The sequence below is a fragment of the Scleropages formosus genome, chromosome 6, assembly GCF_900964775.1.
Source record: "Scleropages formosus chromosome 6, fSclFor1.1, whole genome shotgun sequence".
Taxonomy (NCBI): domain Eukaryota; kingdom Metazoa; phylum Chordata; class Actinopteri; order Osteoglossiformes; family Osteoglossidae; genus Scleropages; species Scleropages formosus.
Genome location: NC_041811.1, coordinates 17,334,444 through 17,355,854, shown reverse-complemented (window position 1 = coordinate 17,355,854; position 21,411 = coordinate 17,334,444). Strand labels below are relative to the sequence as shown.

General features: G+C 42.3%; 1 protein-coding gene across 1 annotated transcript; it reads left to right on the top strand.

Annotated features, from left to right (window-relative positions):
- The first annotated feature begins 12,821 nt into the window (after positions 1–12,821).
- ptger4b (prostaglandin E receptor 4 (subtype EP4) b) lies at positions 12,822–21,068 on the top strand. Its single transcript, XM_018736782.1, has 2 exons — positions 12,822–14,108; positions 19,095–21,068. The coding sequence occupies exons 1-2, from the start codon at positions 13,314–13,316 to the stop codon at positions 19,677–19,679; spliced, it is 1,380 nt and encodes a 459-aa protein (XP_018592298.1). The 5' UTR covers positions 12,822–13,313; the 3' UTR covers positions 19,680–21,068.
- The last annotated feature ends 343 nt before the right edge of the window (positions 21,069–21,411 follow it).

Below are 21,411 nucleotides of genomic sequence, written 5' to 3'. Positions count from 1 at the left end.
AAAAACTATCTCTGCAGTCCAGCTTTTGCATCGCAGACCAAAAAAACATGAAGAACAAGCAATAAATAGAGGCGTTAGATGCGCATGAAATGTCTTTAATTAATCCCATTAAAGTAAGTGAACCTTTAACTCCTATGTCACGCCACAATTCTTAGTTTTTCCAAGAAATCCATACAACATAGGCAATGTGAAAAAAGGCTGTTAAATTCTAGTACTTGGCTTGTTGCACAATGGTGTGTCCTTGTGAGACATGTGTCCGTGTTCACATACACACACAAACACACACAGAGTAACTAGGTGCCTAAGTTCACCAGTGGAAGGAGGCGTGCCAAACCTGTTATTGCTGTCCTTTCTGCTAGAAGCAAATACCTACCATTTGTTGAAACACGTTATGTCCAAAAGCAAGTAGTTACGCCAAATGTGAATCACACAGGTGATGGTGGTTTATAAATGCAACATTATATTGTTTCTATGACTCAGCATGAAAAACACAAATGCAGACAAAAAACCTGCCCATTCTTTCCACCCTTACAATGAATATTCAAAAAACTTCACTGACTCACTCACTCACTCACTCACCGCTTGTTCTGGTCGCTGGGCAAAAGGCTGGGGCCAGTACACCCTGAATGGGATGCCATTCCATCACAGGGTAGTCCCACACACACACACACACACATTAAAGGGAAATTATCATCATCAATTCATCTGAACTGTATGCCTGTGGACTGTGGTAGGAAACCAGAGCACCCAGATTCAGTCAAGACAGAAACTTGAGTACGGTGGTTCACCATATGCCTGGAAGAAAATTCTTCCTGGACTTGACTCTCAAGGACCATGCACCAGGCATGCTCCAGCTTTCCTTTGCGGCTCAGGAAAGTATGCAGTTTGCGTAGGACATGTCAACTCAGTTCTCTTTCAGCGTTAACACACTGCACATATTTTGCTCCATTAGTGACTTTGATGGAAGATGTAAATGCATTCAACATGTTGTTCCATAATTATATTATATTAGCACCTCCGTGCCCAATAAAAACTTAACTGGAACCATACTGAAAGATCCTAACTGATGTTCTAGAATATTTTTTAATAAAGACCTCAGTCTCATTGTCACTGTGTTCTTCTCAGTTCCTTCAGCTCCTTCTCAGAAAGGATTTTGACTGAGCCTTACAAAAACCACCTTTCCCACTTACTGTCTTCAGTGAATCAGTTAAAATCCCTTCCTGGTTCCCACTGATGTGAAGACAGTTAGTAAACATGTTGGACTCACCCATTCAGGCCTGTGAGCCAAATAGACTCGATATATGAATTATGAGGAGTGCTTAAAACAAACGTATATGCTATGCTTTTATTTATATGTTCCATTATCCTTTATTTATCCAGGCAAATTGGCATTAGACTGCCATATCGCTTTGTCAAGTGAGCGGAGACACTGCACAAGCAATGTATTTCAGTGTAAGAGCCCATATACCTCATGTGTTCAGCAGTATGGCAGACAGCACTGTGGCACAGTGAGTAGTGGTGCTGTCTCATAGAACCTGGGTGGTGTGAAAGGACATGGGTTCAACCCCTGCTCAGTGTGTGCGGCATTTGCATGTTCTCCCCTTAACTGCATGGGTTTCCTCCCACGGTCTGCAGACGTGCTCTTTCGGTTCCCCTGTAGCGTATGAGTAACACAGAGAGTGTGTGTTCCACTGATGTATGGATGAGTGACCCATTGTAAGTAGCGTATCGGGCAGTGTAAGTCACCTTGGTGAATAAGGTGTGTGGACTGGTAACACTACATAGAGTTCATTGGAAGCTACTTAGGAGGAAAGCATCTGCTAAATAAATAAATGTAAATATGTTCAGTGCCTACCTATTTCCTTATCTCAGTTATGCTCTCTGCACTTTTAAAGATGACATTTAAACATCAAACAGATGGATTTATGAAACCCTGTTCATAAAAACCCCTACCAGGTTTCCGTACTGGAAACTTATCTTCCACTCAAGCAAAAGTTTTACTTCCACTCAAATACTAAAACCGTGGAGAGGCACCTCTAATGCGACGCATTTTTCACTTGATGTCAAGATAAGCAGTGATAAGACGACCCAGCTCTTGCAGTTTCGCTACTGAACAAATACAGAGTGTTGCTATAATGCTGTACCTGAGACCCGCCACAATGTCACTTTCTCACTTCTATCAAGTGTAGAACACAAAATGTGGCACTTGTTGATCTACCCTGATGTAAAGAGGTTGGAAGATGGTGTGGTGTGTGGCTTTGCTTACCAGTCTGTTTTCAAGCCATCCAGTCAGACATATTTTATCATTTTCAAATGAACTGTGAGAGAAATTAAAACATGCCATTCCTGGAATTTTTCAGCCCCTGGGACATCATCCCAGAAGTCATGAAGTATAACAGACCATGACCATCTGTAGATCTGGCAGGTGCCGTAGCAGTTCCTGTAAAGCCGTAACACAGGGGCCGGCGGGGCCCCCGGTGAAGCTCTGGGGGAAAGGGTCCATTACAGTGGAAGTGCTGCATGTCCCGGAGCCCAAGGCAGGCCCACAAGCTGGCCCGTCCTCTCGTCCCAACTCGCACATCTGGATGTCATTCACAGATGCATGTAACATTTTATTTCTTCTCATAATCACATTTTTTTTTTTTCCCTCTGTTACTCTAGAAGTTGGTTTTTCCACAATTCCTTTACAGATTTTCAACCTGCATTTTCCACTTAAAATTCAGCAGTGCAAATATTTCTTTAATGTCTTGTTTTTCCTGTTTGCTCAAATTAGACTGGGCATACTGTAAAATCCACTGCTTCTCCATCACAAAAAACTACCATTCTTAAAATTGTTTGAGAATCACTCATTCCTCCACAGTTCCACTCTTCTACAGTTCATCTGTACATAATGTACAATACAGTATTTCATTCATCTGTTTTTCTTTCTACATTTACATTTATTCATTTAGCAGATGCTTTTATCCAAAGCGACGTACATCTCAGCAAAAGTACAATTTATGCATTACATTAAGAGAAAGAGACATAGCTGCAGACATGTAAGTCTCAAGTAAACCTTGTTTTTTCCCTACCACTTGGTGCACCGAGGTACATCGTTCGAGTAGATGCATAAAACACAGGATAGACAAATCCTGATACCCTCCTACCAAATTTTTTTTTAAAAAAAGTGTGGAAAGCAGTTTGTGTTAGCTTGCATTAAAACAACAAAAAAAACACTATATGGTGATAAACAGAATGAACTCAGCGATTTGCCATGCTCTCAACTGCCAACAGTGGTATCACTAGTTGGGTGTGGGGTATGGACCGCACCGGGTGACACCATCAGAGGTGGTGACACCAAAATGACTGTCTATAGAATTTGCGTGCACTGTTTCAGCATAAATGTTTCAGATGATTATTTTTTATAAAAATATCCCTGTAGTTAGTTATAAGAACAAAAACATTTTTCTTAAGCCCAGTTTCCATGTATCAGTATACCTACAGGGCTAAAACTCTATGCTAATTTACTTTCTGAACCTTCCAATGAGCTCCGCTCACAGCTCTCATTATTATCCAATTACAGGCGGCGCTAAGCAGCCCGGGAAGGCCGGCTGTAGGCGCAGGTCCTGGAGAAAACGGGGTCCTCGGCCGAGAGCATTATTTCCTTGGTGCCGGTGTTCAAATAAATCGTTCGTAATGAACGCTATCTCTGAGTCCTTCTTCGCCCCATCCAAACCCACGGCGCTGCGCGCCACAGTAATTTTGATGTAGTTCTTAAACATTTTTACTTCGAATTTTATTGTTTTCTTACCGAATTTTCACTTTTTTAAGTTAACCACGTGAAACTAAGTAAGTGCATAGGCTGTGCGTATAATATTGTAATTTAAAGGAGTCATTTTAATTTTGCTAGTTATGTCACTACTGTTGTCATTATTATGAGTAACACGAGTACAAAAACATTACTAAGGATTCTGTATGGTCTGGTAGGGGGGGATGGGTGTGACACCATCATGAGTTACCGCACTGGGTGACACCATCCCTAGTGACACCACTGACTGCCAGCTGTCTGTACAGTGGAAAATAACTTGAAAAGTGTCTTACAATGTAGGCCACAAATGACTTTCACAATATTTAAATACAGCATTCCGATAACCTGGTTTATGCAACACAGAAGTGCAGACTAGCTTATGCTTCAATAAATATAACTGTGTGTCAACATGGGGAGTGTCCCATTTGGGGAGCCACGGGGCGTGGGAAATTTCAGGGCAATAAACATTTCTTAACTATTTTTTGCATAACAGCAAGACAAAAACAAAGGAAAAGAAGAACTTTGGGGATTTTGTCTCCATGGCACAGTTTTGGATACCTTGAAAAATCAGGCACATCTTTACCCAAAGTAGCAAATTGTATGGCTGTTCTTGTGTTGATTTAAATAAACCAACCACTGAACTGAATCACACAGAATGACTCACAAGGTTTGTAAAAGAAAAAAACCTGTGTACTTTCTGGGAACACCTTCATAGAAAGTCATAATCGTACAATGTACATCACACCAAAAGTCCCAGAACGTGCTGCAAGCCGTAACCCTGCATGGAGTATTGTGCTGCACTATTGCTATTGCTTTTATTGCTATTACTAAAGATGTTGCTACACTTGCACTTCTTAACCGGTTTGGCCGGGTCCTGCTCTGTGGTGGGTTTGGGGTTCGAGTCCCGCTTGGGGTGCCTTGCAGTGGACTGGCGTCCCGTCCTGGGTGCGTCCCCTCCAGCCTTGCGCCCTGTGTTGCCGGGTTAGGCTCCGGCTTTCCACGACCCTACTCGGGACAAGCGGCTTCAGCCCTGTGCGTGTGTGTGGGTTATACTCAATTTCGGTTTATAGCAGTAGATGCACTGCTACGCAGATGATTCACCTTTTTAGTTGGCACTAGATCTAGGTGACTGTAGCAAAGGTGTTTCTCTTCCATAATGGGAGTGAGGACTACAGCCCATCCCAGACCACAGGGCCTAATGCCCATCACTTCTTACCCTCTGGTTTTGCATACCTGGTAAACTTAAAGGATTACCATGCTTCTGAGGACCAAAACAATGTCTCTTCCTATGTCACTGTACTTCTGGAAGGTAAACAATGTTTCGTTCAGCTCTGTTGTGGGGTGGGGCTTTTGGAATTCTCCCGCTTTGTAGCTCACACCTTACCACCGCAACTCCTCCGCCTGGCTCTCGGACCCCTCCACGACCTCTAATGTTGCTAATCTTGCTTCTCCTCCCCAGCGATTTTGCCATTTTCAGTCAATACATTGTGGTGTCCGAAAAGGAAGGTACACCGTTCTTTGGAGGTTTCCCTGAAACAAAGCACTGGAACACTTAAAGTGTGCAAAATAAAGAGTTTATTAGGAACAGTAGCTCGTGTCACAACCTCACTTCCCACCGCGGAACCTCATCTGCATTCGCGCGAAAAACACCCCCGTTATGTATATATTGCCCCCAATAACGGTTCCCTCTTCTTTTAGGAAATAACCAATGACAATTATCCTTTGTCAACTTACACCCTACAGGCCGGCAGGAACCTTTCTTTACAAAACTCTCAAGGATTCGTTCTTGGTGTAAAACACCACATACATCTTGTTGACAGAGCAGCAGGGCTGAGCCCCAGCAATATGTTGTTTACTTTCATTCCAAACAAAGTGTATTTCATAAACTGTGAAATGGCAAGCGTAGAATTCATAGCGGCATTACTTTGTTTATTGATTGTCAGTTTAGTGCATTTTATGCGCTATGTTGCTAAATACAAAGACTATGAAGTAGTGTAAATAGTGGCCGAATGCGTGTGTGTATGAAAACATGTCGCAATTGCACTTTTATTTAAGTGCACAGTGGTGTGACTTTCTCCATTCAATATAAATGTTTACAAAGTACACTTCTGAACTTTTTCTAAAATCCTTCCTCGATTGAACTGTCAGCCGAAGCCATTCACAGAATTTCTGTGTATCACAAAAATAGTTTAAGTAGTCTTTCTTTTCGAGGCTAGATAGTGTAACTATTTCCTATTTTCAATTTAATAAAAAGTGGGAAGAATGTAAGTACAATCACATCTTTATATTACCTGTGTCATATGCATCTTATTCTGCTATTAAGAGTTTTTTTTTTTTTTTAACACTGTAAGACCCAGCCATCTGAAACAAATGAATATGACCCTTGAGTTAAACTTTCTGCCTCTGAAAACAGTTATATACTGTAAATGGCAGTGTATCCCCACAGGGGTCACGGTTCATGATTTGATGATCATAACTCACGGCCATTTGAGGCTAGGTTCAGAAAGTCGCTGTGGCCTTGGAGTGCCTTAAGGCTTCCCCCAGAGATTCGGTGTCAGAAGCAAACGACATGGGAAATGTATGTGGAAGGCAAAGGGTAGGATACGATGATATCACAGCACTTACATCCCGGTTTCTTAGAATACACCATTTCCAAGACATCTGATGTCATAGGAATACACACACACACACACACACACACACATTTTCAGAACCGCTTGTCCCATACGGGGTCACGGGGAACCGGAGCCTACCCGGCAACACAGGGCGTAAGGCAGGAGGGGGAGGGGACACACCCAGGACGGGACACCAGTCCGTCGCAAGGCACCCCAAGAGGGACTCGAACCCCAGACCCACCGGACAGCAGGACCGTGGTCCAACCCACTGTGCCACCGCACCCCCGCTCATAGGAATACATATTGCATAAATACATGTTAAAATCATCATTCTTGTTTGTTTCACAAGTCACTTAATAGAAATACTTAAGTATTCAGCTGAATTTCCTCATGATGAGACTGTAAATCACATATTTCAAACTATAGCAATATGCAGTCTATACAGATGCATTTTGCTGAAGTCAACATGCACATATAGTTATTAACTTTGTCTCCCCTTATTTTTTGGCATTTCGCATTGTAACTAAATTCTGCTTTACTGGACAGTAAGGGACCATATTTAACGAATGCCTGTTTTTTCTGCTTATTTAGGGAGTCTTGCAGATGACCTCAACTTAAGTCATTAATCATAACGGCATTAGTTAGAAGGATGAAATGTAAAACTAAGTAATGTGTTTTTTTTTTTTTAAAAAAAAACTGTCCTTCAGCTAAACAGTAGGAAAATCTTTGTGCACACCTTTACCATGTTTACAGTGTAGAGTGCAGAGTTAAGGTGTACAACGACAAACTGCACTATACAATTACAGGTTACAAATTGGAAGCTGCCATTTGTACCATTTCAGTCACAAGGCCATTGGTATTTACAAACACAAAAGCTCAAAAACTGTGCTCACAAACTGTTCCATTTTTCTCGTTTCCCTTTCCGTCTTTGTTGAGTTTTGTTATGTTCTCGTTATGGCACCAGAGAGCTCTCAGTCGGATGTTAAAGGTCACACCTGGATTTAGCTACCTGAACGGGGTCCTGCTCAGGTGAAGCTGTCAATCAAGGTCCTCGGGGCAGCGAAGACAACCGCCTTCCTTGGTCTTCACATCCGGCATAAAACAACGTCTTTGAAATATTATTTCTGCAGTTGCAGAAATGTAGGATTTGAAAATGTAAACGTGTGCAAATCTAGACCTGCCCGACAACACCCTTAGCTCGTGAAGTTAGCAAAGAACATGGTCTTTATTCTCTCTTCAATGGATGCAGTCTGAAATGAGCATTGACACACACACAATGGAGCCTACGCAATATGCTGTACAGATTAAATGTTCTTGATGAAAGACTGATGTTGAATAAACGCTTTGTGTAACCTATTAAAGGTTTACTTGACGAAAATAATATTTGAGCAAGCCCCGAAGGAACTACTAAATTTGTTCATTGAAAAGTTTAGTGCGATATCGTCGCTGCTCTTTCCACAATATAAATTAAAATGTAACTTCCTTTTGATAAAATGATATAATAAAAAGTAAATCTTTTAAGGGCCTTTATCAGGTCACCAAATGTTTGGGGACATGTGAAAATACAACTGAATACTCTAATACTCACCTATAAATATAATCAAGTGTTGTATGATTCTGAAGACTATCAAGTTTTTAATATATTGTATTGTCCAAGAGGCTCATACGAATACATAAATAATTTGATTTTAGAAGCTGATGCGTTTGAAGTACACAACAGTTAGACTGGAGGGATGTTTTAAGGGTTTTATGAGAGTGGAGAATGTTCACTACAGCTCTGTGGAATCAAATAATTTTAAAATTGCATTTTCCCATGATAAATCTTATCTTTCCTTGATAATTCTCATCTTTTATGTTCAAGTTTATCTGTTGAAAAGCAGCCCACATAGTTATTTTTGTCTGGGGAAAGTCTACTCCAATGGTCTCATCATAGATCTGGGGAATGTGGATATCTGACAGTTTTATGGAGTTTTTATTTAACAACCTCAACTTTAAACTCTTAGCTAAGCACACATAACTGTCTTCATTATGTGTCTTTTAAAAAGATCAGTTTTCTGTTTTACTTAGCAAAACATCTAAACTCACACACACACACACACACACACACACACATTTTCAGAACCGCTTGTCCCATACGGGGTCACGGGGGAACCGGAGCCTAACCCGGTAACACAGGGTGCAAGGCTGGAGGGGGAGGGGACACACCCAGGACAGGACACCAGTCCATCACAAGGCACCCCAAGCAGGTCTCGAACCCCAGACCCCCCAAAGAGCAGGACTGTGGTCCAACCCACTGCGCCACCGCACCCCCCATACAGCTAAACTCTTTAATGAAAAAACAGTGACCAGCATAAAGATGTCATTTGACACTGTAATTTCACTTATCACTAATTCATTTATAAAAATAGTCATCGATTAACATATGTCTTATGTATAATTAATTTTCCGTTACGTTGATTAAAAATTATCACAACTGTTTTTCCTACAAATGCTAAATAACATGCCCTACAGTGTCTTTCAACAAAGGAAACTCAAAGGCAAAGCATTAAAAATATTTTCTATAGCTGGTCCCCTCTCCTTGGAGGAATCCTGTGGCTGAAGATTCGAACAAGTTACTTATGCCTTAATGTTTCCATACAGGACAATGTATAGAACAGTCTGCCAAAAAAATCTAAAGATAACAATAGTGTGAAATACACAGTCAATAAAAACTACCAAAACCTGATGTTGTCTATTGGCATCACAAGAAAAACACCCGATAAAGAGTCCGATAATATAATAAAGATGGGAGCAATGACTGTAGTCACTCTATTTGAAACACTTTACATTACCTCTCTGAACAATGTAAAACAAAATGCAGTTTGAGTTTCATGTGTACTGTTCATATACAGAACTTGTTGCATGACTGTATCCTAAATTTAAATTGTAAGATAGAATTTAATCACTTCTTCCAAGACTTTAACCAAAAAATGCTTTTTCCAGAGACCCATCGTCAGTGGCCTTTGAGTCACCAATTTACAGTATTTGTTTAATATCTCCCAGTTATGTATTTCTTGTGCCAGTAATTTTTTTCTGTAGAACATATGTATTTTTACAGTGAGGACTCAGTGTCCCTTTGGCACCCATATGCATTCCAAGTAATTCAAATCTCAGTTTAAAATTTCACTTCCATAATGACATTTCTTTCATTTCTCTGCGTGCGTATGTTTACCCGAGACAGAGCTTCATTTAATTATAAATTATCTTTGATTAAATTATCTTGACGTACAGCTGTGACGGCAAAACCAGAAAATAAATCACATGGTATATGATCTTGAAGACTTTCAACATACAGATAATATAATGAACTGGAATTATTTCAAGGCACCAGATGGCTTGAAAATGTCTTATTTCAACCAGGGACGCACAGTGTGGGTATAGATGGCCCCTCCTGACATTGCACAACGTTGCTCTGTGTTAATCTTGTTACTTCTTAAAAATATCACATTTATTGTGCATTGTGTCATAAGATGAGAACACCCCTTCCCCTAAACTATTTCTAGCATCAGGTACAGCGAAATATCACATATAAACCTACCACATAATGTGCACTGAGTAAATAAGACGCTGCAGTAGCGAGCTGCACGCCCATAACTCAGTGACTACTATGGATGTGCTACGCTTGTAAAAACAGTTTCCTTCAGGTGCGTTATTGAGAAATGCCACAAAGAAGCCTTCTGCTCCGAGAAGATGGTTGATCGTGAACTTTGTGGCTCTGTTTTGCCTGCAGTCGGTTTCCTTGCAGTCGTGCTGTAGTGTATCTGCAGACTTCAATGTACAGTGAAAACCACATGTTTTCTGTTCTTTCAATGGTGCGAAACAGGTTGTACGTGTAGCACGCTAGCACTAATGTAGGGCCTACTGCTGATGGGTGTCAGCTGAAGCACGTACAACTTGCACTACTAACCTCATTTGCGTCATTGTTTTTTTTATTGGTCTCATATGAGGAATAACAAACATCTTTCAGCAACTGATGTTCTCTATCTATGCAAATTACTGCGTGATCTGTCCCTCTATGCTATTATACAAGATTTGCAGATCATACGTACATGACCCATCTTGATAGGAGTTCTACTAAAACGGACTTTTTAAAATGCTAATGACACTATTGCAGGATTTTCAGAAAGAACTTGTAGGGTTTACCCTTCCTGTTCTAAACTAACTGCAGTATTTCTCACATGCTTCTATTTGCAGATGAACTTCGACAGAATTGTGTCATACAGGCTATAGTGTACCATACAGGGTTTATTAGTAAGAACACAGGTCCAGGAGAAGGGCAAAATAAAGGGCAAATGTGCGGAATAGACTTGAACTTCAGCGATGTAGTCTCTAGGCCCGCTCTATAACAGTCAGCACCTTCTCACTGAGAACACTTGCAAGTGTCACACAGACTTCAACATGCAGCTGATTTGGAGAGCAGTCTATGAGTCCTACTTCTCTACGAGATCCTCACCCAGAGTGAGGACCAGAGATCTCAAGAACTCTCAAGTGGCTTGAGACAAGATAACACCGAGGCCAAGATTCAAGACTAAGGCTAAATATTTGCATGTCCTCAGATAAATACCAGAAATGAGGTCACCGCACTGAAAAGTACATTTCCACACCATTCAAAACATACAATGTGCTATTATTGTTTGGATGTAACGTAGCGCAAATGGTGCACAGGCGTTTCCTATGTTTGTGCATTGATACTTCTGGAAGCCTAAACTAAATCTCTCCCACAGGGCTAACAACATTACCCTTAAAGTAATTTGTAAAAAATCTTTAAAGTCGGGGTTATCATTTTGTTGTTGCGAACATCTGTAGGTGAGAAAACAGATGAATCTACAGATCTGCTGTTGTTTTCTCACCGCTGGGAGCTTCTCAACATTTGCCTTAGGTGTGCAATCTGATGGTGGCAGATAAATGTATATCTCATGCCTGTGGACCATGAAAATGTCAAAAAGTTGTTACTTACAGCTGGCGGAATACATGCATCTGCAAACCTCTGCTGTTATAGTGAAGTGCACTTCTGTCACCCAGAGTTCCTTCCAATGGGCTAAATGTATTAACATCAAGGAGACAACCATGTGATACTAGTTTGGGTAATGAACACATATTAGTGGACTTTAATGTAGAGCCTCAGGCCATTCACATCTGTAAACTTTCTCATGTTTTATTAGCCTTCACCACTGACATGTTTCAAAACAGACTCATCGTCCCTTGAAGCGTTGGGAAAAGACCACGTTAAATGTTGATGTCTTACTGAACTCAAATGGAATTCTTACAACAGCAGTTGGACTGACAAATTTTGGATGCCTCTTGTACTCGTTTTTTGGCCGAGAGCCCCTCTAAGCCATGGTCGCAATAATATATTTGTGCAAACTTTTTGAAAATAACTGGAAAAACCCTAGCCTTTACCCATCTCACAGTAAGACTTAGAGTGTGCATAAAAAACAATCTCACTTCTGCATTAGTACCCTTGATCAAGGTACTCATCCTGATCTGACAGTTAGGAAACTCTGGTGTATAAAGGCTTAAATCATAGTAAAGTTGTTTACGTAATACAATATGTTGCCTTAGACAAAGCTGTCAGTTAAATCAAGGTTGATGATAATAGTTTCCATCCAGTCTTCATCCTTGTTTCTTTGACTGCAGTTTGGCTTAGGGTTCTCCTCTCTGTATATCTTCACCAGTTCCCACGTGTATTCTTGACTCCTTAAGTGATTTTAGAACCTTTGTTTGTGTTTATCTTCAAATGCATTACAGAGTTTAAACATGTCGTTTTCACGTCAGATGGTCAGGGCTGCACATGGTGAATGCTGGAGCTTCAACAACATGATCATAACTTCTAGTAAAAGCCCAGCTGCCGGTGGTCACATATTAACATTTGGCCTTTTGCGGCTCATTGTGTTGACAGAGATCAACAGCATCGTTCATGACACAGGATGTTACTGCATTTCTAAGACCTCCGTCCTGAAAGACGTAATGGAGATCACTGACACGTTTAAAAAATTTTTTTCACTTACAGCCTTAGACTCTATACTGCTTTACAACAAAGCCACCGGAAGGACGGCACCTTTGAAACTCCGATCACCAACGCCTCACTAGTTGGGGTTCCTTGGGGATCATCACACATTTTCAGTGGGATGATTACTTCTGAATGTTAGATTAAATGATGGCATTTCAGCCCATTACTAATAAATAATATCATACATCAGCAAAAGCCCCATGATAACATAGCACCTTATTTGCATGTATTTATACATCTGAAGTAATATGAGGAGTGTGAAGAGGTGAACTATGTTCTTTAGCTCAGGATCCTGTGGAGTGTGTGTGTGTGTGTGTGTGTGTGTGTGTGTGAGAGAGAGAGAGAGACAGAGAGAGAGAGAGAGAGAGAGAGAGAGAGAGATGACTTTGTGGGGCATCTTGGAGGTTTCCAGCTCGAACCCTTGCCTGGAGGGAGGAGCCCAGAAGGAGGAGCTCTGCGGGGGCTTTTCACAAGAGGGAAGTTCTGCTTCACCCTTAGCTGTGTGTCAATGCGAGCCAGACGCCCACGGGACTCACAGCTCGGAGGAGCCGCGACACACCGGACGTACAAACTTCTGTCTGCGCGAGTGGGTGTGTGTGTGAGTGTGTGTGTGTGTGTGTGTGTGTGAGTGTGTGTATGGAACGAAAGTGCGCGGCGCTGCCGGAGATCCTCCCGCGTGTCATCGTCGGTTTCTCCGAGGACGATCAATGAATGAATGAGGAGTAAGAGGGTGACAGCAGATAGTACTATGAGGGCGACATGTGACAGGTCACGCACGAGGTGACGGTCCTTCCTCGAGCTCGGCACAAGGAGGAGGAGGAGGAGGAGGAGGAAGCGGCACGACGATCGCGGCACCATCATCATGATCAGCAGCAGCAGCAGCAGCGCCGCGTCCCTGGGCCCCAGGGACCCCACGATCCCCGTGATCATGTTCATCTTCGGCGTGGTGGGCAACGCCATCGCCATCGCGGTGCTCTGCAAGTCCAGGAAGGAGCAGAAGGAGACCACGTTCTACACGCTCGTGTGCGGACTCGCGGTCACGGACCTGCTGGGCACGCTGCTGGCCAGCCCGGTGACCATCGCCACCTACGTGAAGGGCTCGTGGCCGGGCGGCGACGCGCTCTGCCACTACTCGGCCTTCATCCTGCTCTTCTTCTCGCTGGCCGGCCTCAGCATCATTTGCGCCATGTCCATCGAACGCTACCTGGCCATCAACCACGCGTACTTCTACAACCACTACGTCGACCAGAGGCTCGCGGGCGTCTCGCTCCTCTCCATCTACTTCTCCAACATCCTCTTCTGCGCGCTGCCCAGCATGGGTCTGGGCCGGGTCACGCGCCAGTTCCCGCAGACGTGGTGCTTCATCGACTGGCGGAGCAACGTGAGCGCGCACGCAGCCTTCTCCTACATGTACGCGGGCTTCAGCTCCTTCCTCATCCTGGCCACGGTGGTGTGCAACGTGCTCGTGTGCGGCGCGCTCATCCTCATGCACCGGCGCTTCGTGCGCAGGACCTCGCTGGGCACCGACCCCAGCCGCGTGGTCGAGCTCCGCAGGAGGAGGCGCAGCTTCCGCCGCACGGCCGGCGGGGAGATACAGATGGTCATCGTGCTGATCGCCACCTCGGTCGTGGTGCTCATCTGCTCCATCCCGCTCGTGGTGAGTCAGTCAGTCAGTCAGTCAGTCAGCGCGCGCGCCTCTCACGCTCGAGCCTCACACACACACACACACACACACACACACACACACACACACACACTCAGCTCGTCTTAATCGCGGACCGCTGTCGCGTCGAGTGCTGAGCGCTGTCACCGACCCCTCCTGTTGTCATACACACGCGGCGCAAGAAGGGGCTTGTTGGTTCGAATCCCGCAGTAGAAGCGGGGAACTCGTCGTTGTCAAAGTCTGTTGGACGAAGCGAAGGTGTCAGGGCTTCAAGGTGTTATCATCGTGTGGACCAGTAGCTACATCCAGCCCAGTACCTGTTACTCACGTCACGGCCACTTTGTTACATTTATGTTACATTGATTCCACCCTGCGATGAACCGGCGTCCCGTCCACTCCAGGGGTGTCCCCTCTCAGTGCCTTCGCAATAGGCTCCGGTCCACCGCGACCCAGCTCAGCGGTGGCAAGAGGTTATTGAAAGCGGATCGATCACTTTCTTTCCAGCGCCGTTAATTAGATCGGAAGTGGTCGCGTGGTTAAGGCACGGATCTCTCCCTTCCGCCGCTCTCTCGCGTGCGCCTTCACTTTTCCCATTGCGTCATTTAGCGAGTGAGTGTGTCGCTGCGCACAACTGGAGTACAGGGAGGGAAGTGTCGCCTTCCTTTCTGCTGCAGGACACAATGAACTCTTTCTTTCAACGAAGGACTTGTCTCAAATCGCAGCCTCATGTGCCTCAGCGGAAATTTACACACATCTCTCTCTCTCCCTATTATTATACTTTGAAAATATGCTTAAAAATAACTAGAACAATAATATCTAAGAAATAGTCACAAAAATCATGAATAGGCTGGCATAAGCATCCATTATTTGGGGAATGTCCCAAATATGGCCAGCACTGCCATCTCTAGGGCCAAAAACACAGGGCCTGAACTTGGGACTGACTGTGCGCTCCTGTTTTGCACGCATTGCAGGCTCTTGCTTTAAACAGTGGGTATGACTACAACCGCACCGGGGTTTGCGTTTACAGGTCACAACAAAAGCAAGAGCAGAGCACAGACACCTTATGTACTTCAGAGACAAATCCCTGTGATGTGGCAAGGTTCACGGAAACATTTCCGTACTTCTCTGCCGCTGTCGGATTTCTCAGTTCCTTGCGAATGTCGTGTACCCAGTATTGATCTGATTGTTCCGAAGCGATGGTCCTGTCCCGTGCGTTGTTTGGTCTTACACAAAAGGAAAGAGGGAAAAGCAGTGCCAAGCAGGTGAGACAGTTAAAGTGGAACCAGATCTACATTTATTACATTTATTTACACACTGCAAATTTTACATTGGCCATTAAAAGATGTGGCCTTTTAATGTCAGCTGTAATCTGTAAAGATTTACAAGATACAGGGCGATCGGGATTTTGATAGACTACATAAAACTGAACTCTGCTAACAGACATGAACCGTGATTGTGGGTGGGTGTGTTAGCAGGAAGCATGGAACTTTGACAATAAAGCTGTAGAAACTTAAAATTAAAAAAATCAACTTTTTATGGACCTTCTTCATCAGATGCCAAAGCCAGTGAAGGGGAACTTGTAAATAATCTTATAATCTCAAGAGTAGTAGCAAAAGAAGCTGGGTTTAATAAATAGTTCACTCAGATCCGGATTGCACAGCAGCACTGAGCACGACTGTAGGGTGCATCTCACGGTGCGAAACACGGTGCTTGAGCATGTATCCATCTCTCTTACTGAGCAATGTGCGAATCTGCATCTGAAAGTTATTTTGCTGAATTATAAAAAAAAAAGGACGAGTTCACCGGCCCAAGTGTTTGGTTTTGTAGTAAATATAGCAGAAATGCCCACATGATACAAAACACCAAGTCCTGCCAAACAGAACACTTCCGACATGTTGCTTTCAATACTTTTTTGCACGTTATGAAGCTAGATTGCAGATACAGGACCACAAAGATATCGCGCAAAATGAGTAAATTAAAACTGTAATGACTTTAACCGGTCATAAAAACTTAGATTCAGTTTGCTTTACTTCTAAGTCTCACCAACGAGAAATGTTAATAACTGTAAATTAATCACGATTGCTAAATTGGTAAATTTGAAGGTAGTTCAGAATGTCTTAGCATACCTCAGTTCATAAACAAGTCAACTGACAACTGAATTTGCATGGTGTGCGAATGGGTCATCTGTGCAATAATGCTTCACTCTTTTCGGGGCCTTGTCTTGTGCATATGGTTACTTGAAGGCATTCAATGAGTTTAAGGTGAATTTCCATGCAAGTGTAGATGACTCAATTTTTACCCATCACTGACATCAGTGGACGCATTGGTGGTTGCAGGACACCGCCAAAAACGCTACTGAACCATACATTATGTTCTTGAAGAAAATTTTCCCAGACGACCAATAGGTAAAAATTTGAAAATCCAGCAAAATTCCGATTAGTCTAGATTGCTGAAGACAGGCAGAGTTAGATATCGAGTGCCTGTGGCTAATTTCTCATGCTGGTCTCCAGAATGGTTAGAGGACATAGATGGAGCTATTAAACGTGTCTTCTCTCAAGTTTGGGACACCACTCTAACAGCACACACAACTGAAAAGATGGCGATAAATGTGTAGAAGTGCAAAATTTCAAGACCGAACACTCAAAGGTGTGCAGCGTCCGTGCTGTAAGTGGTACAGTGCGTTTACTGACAGTTAATAGAGTCCTGAGAGCTGAGTGGACTTTGCTCATCTCATACTGCACCGCTTGGCCCTATATAGTGCACGAGAAAAACAACTGTTGTGCCGCATTGCGACGGACTCTTGTTTTAATACATTAGCCCTTTACCATAAGTTTGCATCGTAATGGTTATGTTTACAGACGTTTTCTTGAGATTGACTTCTTCCGATCTATATTTTAAAGGGAAAGTAAATAAAACCCACTCAGTCTTCCGTTAAGATGGAAAAAGTAGGACTGGAAAGATTCCTTGCGTAATTGAAGTAACTCGATTAATTAAAATATCTTTCATTATTGTTATGCACGTCGCTGTGGGACAGCGAACAGTGAAGCACGTGGATGATTTTCTGTTGCATCGAGAACTAACGCCCTTGACATATTTACATTTATTAATTTAGCTGATGCTTTTCTCCAAAGCGTCTTACTATGTTAAGCTACTTACAATTGACTCATTCATACAGCTGAGTCATTTTTACTGGAGTAACTCAGGGTAAGTACCTTGCTGACAGGTACTACAGCAGCTCTAACCACTACGGTACAAACTGTCCCTACATGTGATAGGGCTGCATGGGTTCAGAGATGGAGGACCCCCCACTCCCCCAACAGAGGCATACATTCCCAGTATCTCTGCTCCACATCCCAGCCCAGTTGATTGCTCTTGGTTTATGTTGTCTTCTGTTGTTGGGCATTGGTTTCTGCCTCCAACAAAAGCCAAAAAACCTTCCAAGAAAGCATACTTTCCTGCTCATTGAAACCACATGCTCCTGGAAGGCTTACATTGCTCCTAAGCTATACTTGAATTATAGCTTGTAGTTCTGAAATTTAAGATATACTGCTTTCTACTGTAAATATAATTTGGATTATTACATTTGCGAAGTAATGCTGATTTATGTATTTTTAATTTATTTTTGTATACTTGTTCTTTAACTCTTGGTTGTACCTTGGAAAGCAGTTCAAAATATATTTGTGGTTATTTATTGGATATCAGCAAATATTTTTTCTTTGAAACTCAATGTGTGATTTGTATAGCCCTTTATGGCTATACAGGTTAAGATTGCACTTTACTTTTTTAATTTAAATATACCACTAAAATTGGTAAAAATGTTGATTTTTATAAAATGAAACAAAGCAATTGTTCATTTTAAGAGACCTGTCATATATTCCCTTTCCTGTACATTTTCCTAAATGATTATTTGATTAATCGTCAGGATAATCGTACTCGATTATTAAAGTCCCAGTAAAGGGTACAAATTTGTTCGTGTCCTTAGCCAGTGATATTTTCTCTCAATAATATGAGTGTCTTCTATTTGTCAGAATTAAAATGTCACCTGAGTAATATCATTGCCATCTGTTTGTCTCAATAATACATCTCTCTTGCTCCCCCTCAGGAGGTTCATCGCTTCAGTTCCCACGTCGCAGAAATGTTTTTCATTTTAGTAGACAAACATTGTTAATTTTTATTGCACTCTCATTCGTGTCTGTCTTCTGGACCCTTGGTTCCAAGCTGTGCCAGTTTTGCCAACAGAGTAGCGCAGTTGTTAGCATTTTGACGTGCGTTCAACAGCCTGTGTGAAACGTGTGAAGCTCTTCTCAGCATAGTTTGTCAAAAACTAAATATTTTTTATTCCCTAATAGTGCTGGCAAACCACTTCCATTCTTCTCTAGCCTTGGGAACCACACATGTGGCCGCTGAGTAACAATCGACTCGACACTTCCATCCATCCAGCGATGTACACCTGCTTGTTTTCCCAGGAGTTGCAGATAAAATTTCCACCCACTTCCCCAGTGCATGGGAATTGCTAAATCAAAACAAAAAAAAAACTGGGAAAAAAAACAGAACCAAATGACCTCTATCATAGAAAATTTTTTTTGCTGGCTCAGAACCTTTCTCATGTTTTACTTAGTCTGTGACGTTAGACATGGAAATCAAAGGTGCTGTTCATCCCCTTTTACCATCTTCTGTTCCTTCATTCTCAACATGATAAAGTTGACAGTGGGAAGATATGCACACACACACACACATTTTCAGAACCACTTGTCCCTTACGGGGTCACGGGGAACCAGAGCCTACCCGGCAACACAGGGTGCAAGGCCGGAGGGGGAAGGGGACACACCGCCAGTCCGTCGCAAGGCACCCCAAGCGGGACTCGAACCCCAGACCCACCAGAGAGCAGGACCGCGGTCCAACCCACTGCGCCACCGCACCCCCGGAAGATATGCATTTACATGTTATTTGCATAAGTAGTGAAATAATTTGTCTTTTCAGGTGCGGGTGTTTGTCAACCAGCTTTACTGGTCCAGCATCAAGGACGCACGTTCAAACAACCCTGACCTGTTGGCCATTCGCTTTGCCTCTGTCAACGCGATCCTGGACCCCTGGATCTACATTCTGCTCCGCAAGACTGTGGTGCTAAAGCTCTTGGAGAAGCTCAAGTGCCTCTTCTGCAGAATCGGAGGTCAGCGCCAGCATCGGCCCAGGGACTTCCAGTTCATGGATGGGCTACGGTCCTCCTCCATAATTTCCCGTGACTCCCCCACCCTCATGTCACGAGAGCTGAGGGAGGTCACCAGCACCTCACAGACATTCCTTTACTTGCTGGAAAATGGTGAGGGCTTTGCTGGAAATTGCCGCATCGTGCAGATGGGATCAGGACCCTCCTTGGAAAGCACGTCCCTCAGGGACTACACAAGTTCTGACTCAGCAAATGAGGTCAGCAGCAGGAATCTGGCTGTGCAGTGTGTTCACACAAACCTCTCTGAACCAAACAGGTCCAGCTCCTGCCCAAAAGATCAGACTCTGCATGTGACCTTGACAGACAGCAGTTTGAACATGCAGGAGAAATGCATATAGATCCCTGGTGTGTGTTACATGTGGGAATCAAAACTAAACAGAGTTGGCAGCTGGTGCAGACGATGACACATGACTTCCGGGCTATTGGGCAAGAGCACAGTGAACAGGCTTTGACTAAGGCTTATGGAAGATTTAAACTGCAATCCCAATAAAGTCAGTATCAGTATCACTCTCAGTATCAGTCAAACTCCTTTACTCAACATGTCTGTAACACACAATTTTGTGCATGTTTTAAGCTGGATTCCGTAGAAGTTGTAAAGCACTGATTGAACCAAATGGCGTATTCACAACAGGAGTCCTTGCTATGTTGTTTTGGTCATGTGCTGATGAGTCTACATAGTATATAAAACAATGAATGTGAAATGAGAAAGTATGTCAGACAATTACATGACAGTTTTTCTTAACCACTGAAAAGTGGGGTGGGGTTGATGTGAAAAGATGGTATTGAGATGCTTCTGTTCACTAGACTGTGTAACCAGTCACTGAACTACACTGTAAATTGTCTCAAATGTGAATTTATTCTGATGGCTGCATTTATTTTATCGTATAAAATACGCATTTCTTCTCCAAGAGAAGGTTTAGAAATGAATGTTTATATTAGTTCCATCCATTTCAAATGCTTTTATTTTTTTTAACAGCAAGTAAAATTATGGGAGGAAGTCTATTTGGATAAAAAAAAAAAAAGAAAAAAAAAATCAACATTTGAATCAGATTGCACTTTTTTACTGTGTTAAAACATTACCAGGGAATATGAAATGATTTTTGCATTTTTACACTATAGTGACCCTTTCAGTGTTTTGCTGTAATTCAAGTATTATTAAGAATCAAAGATGATCATAAGACTTTGTATTACTGCTCCATGGATGACAATTCATTTACAGATTAAAAGTTATAGAAGTATGCATATTCATCATTAATTCATGTATTCAAGATTTTTTATGAATCATATTTTGTGTCAGAATAAACTAATGTTTGTGCTTAGCAATTTTGTCTCTTTTCCTTATGAACTGTTGCTAAATGTACGTGCTAGTAAATGTTGACAAAAGCAACATTATGCAGGATAAATAGCATAATTTACTATAGACGCCTGTGAACCAAGAACAATACCAAAAGGGGAATAGACTGACAATTTTACACTTTCTCACAGCTGACTTGTAACATGAAATTGCTACTGGTTGACTTGTGCAGCATTATCGGTTAATGTGAAAATTGATTTACTTGGCCACCATAAATAAAGCAAGAGCAGAAACACGGAGTTAAAACCAGACTGAAATCAGTTCCTTTGCACATCATGTTAGCAGCTTATTTATGCAATTTAAAAAAAAAAGAGACAATAGAGCAGAAATATAAAATGAAAATAAGTTCTTGAGCTACTTCAACTGATATTAATGAAGCTTCAAGTATAATTCACCACTGATGCATTAAACTAAAGGAAGGAGGTAAAACAAAATGAGTAACATTTATTTTATGTCACACGCATAGGCTTGAATTTATTTATAGGGTTAAAAGTTTGAAAAAAAATATTTCAATGCCACTTCAAATCATATTTCCATCTTTTTAACCGTGTTGAACATTTTAACAAGAATATATTTGGTGTCCAGATCTTATCACAATATCAAAGTTCCCAAGAAGCATTATTTATTAAGGAGTAACTAACCATCATCTCCTTGCAAATCTAATCTTGGAAATCTGTCAAATGGCAGTGTACGTGCATACAGGACACAAACCGGGA

What these genes read in the sequence shown, in the direction of transcription:
- ptger4b (XM_018736782.1), top strand. Translation starts at nt 13,314, where the DNA reads ATGATCAGCAGCAGCAGCAGCAGCGCCGCGTCCCTGGGCCCCAGGGAC. An exon ending in TCTGCTCCATCCCGCTCGTG is followed by an intron (nt 14,109 to 19,094) that starts GTGAGTCAGTCA and finishes TTGTCTTTTCAG; the next exon opens with GTGCGGGTGTTTGTCAACCA.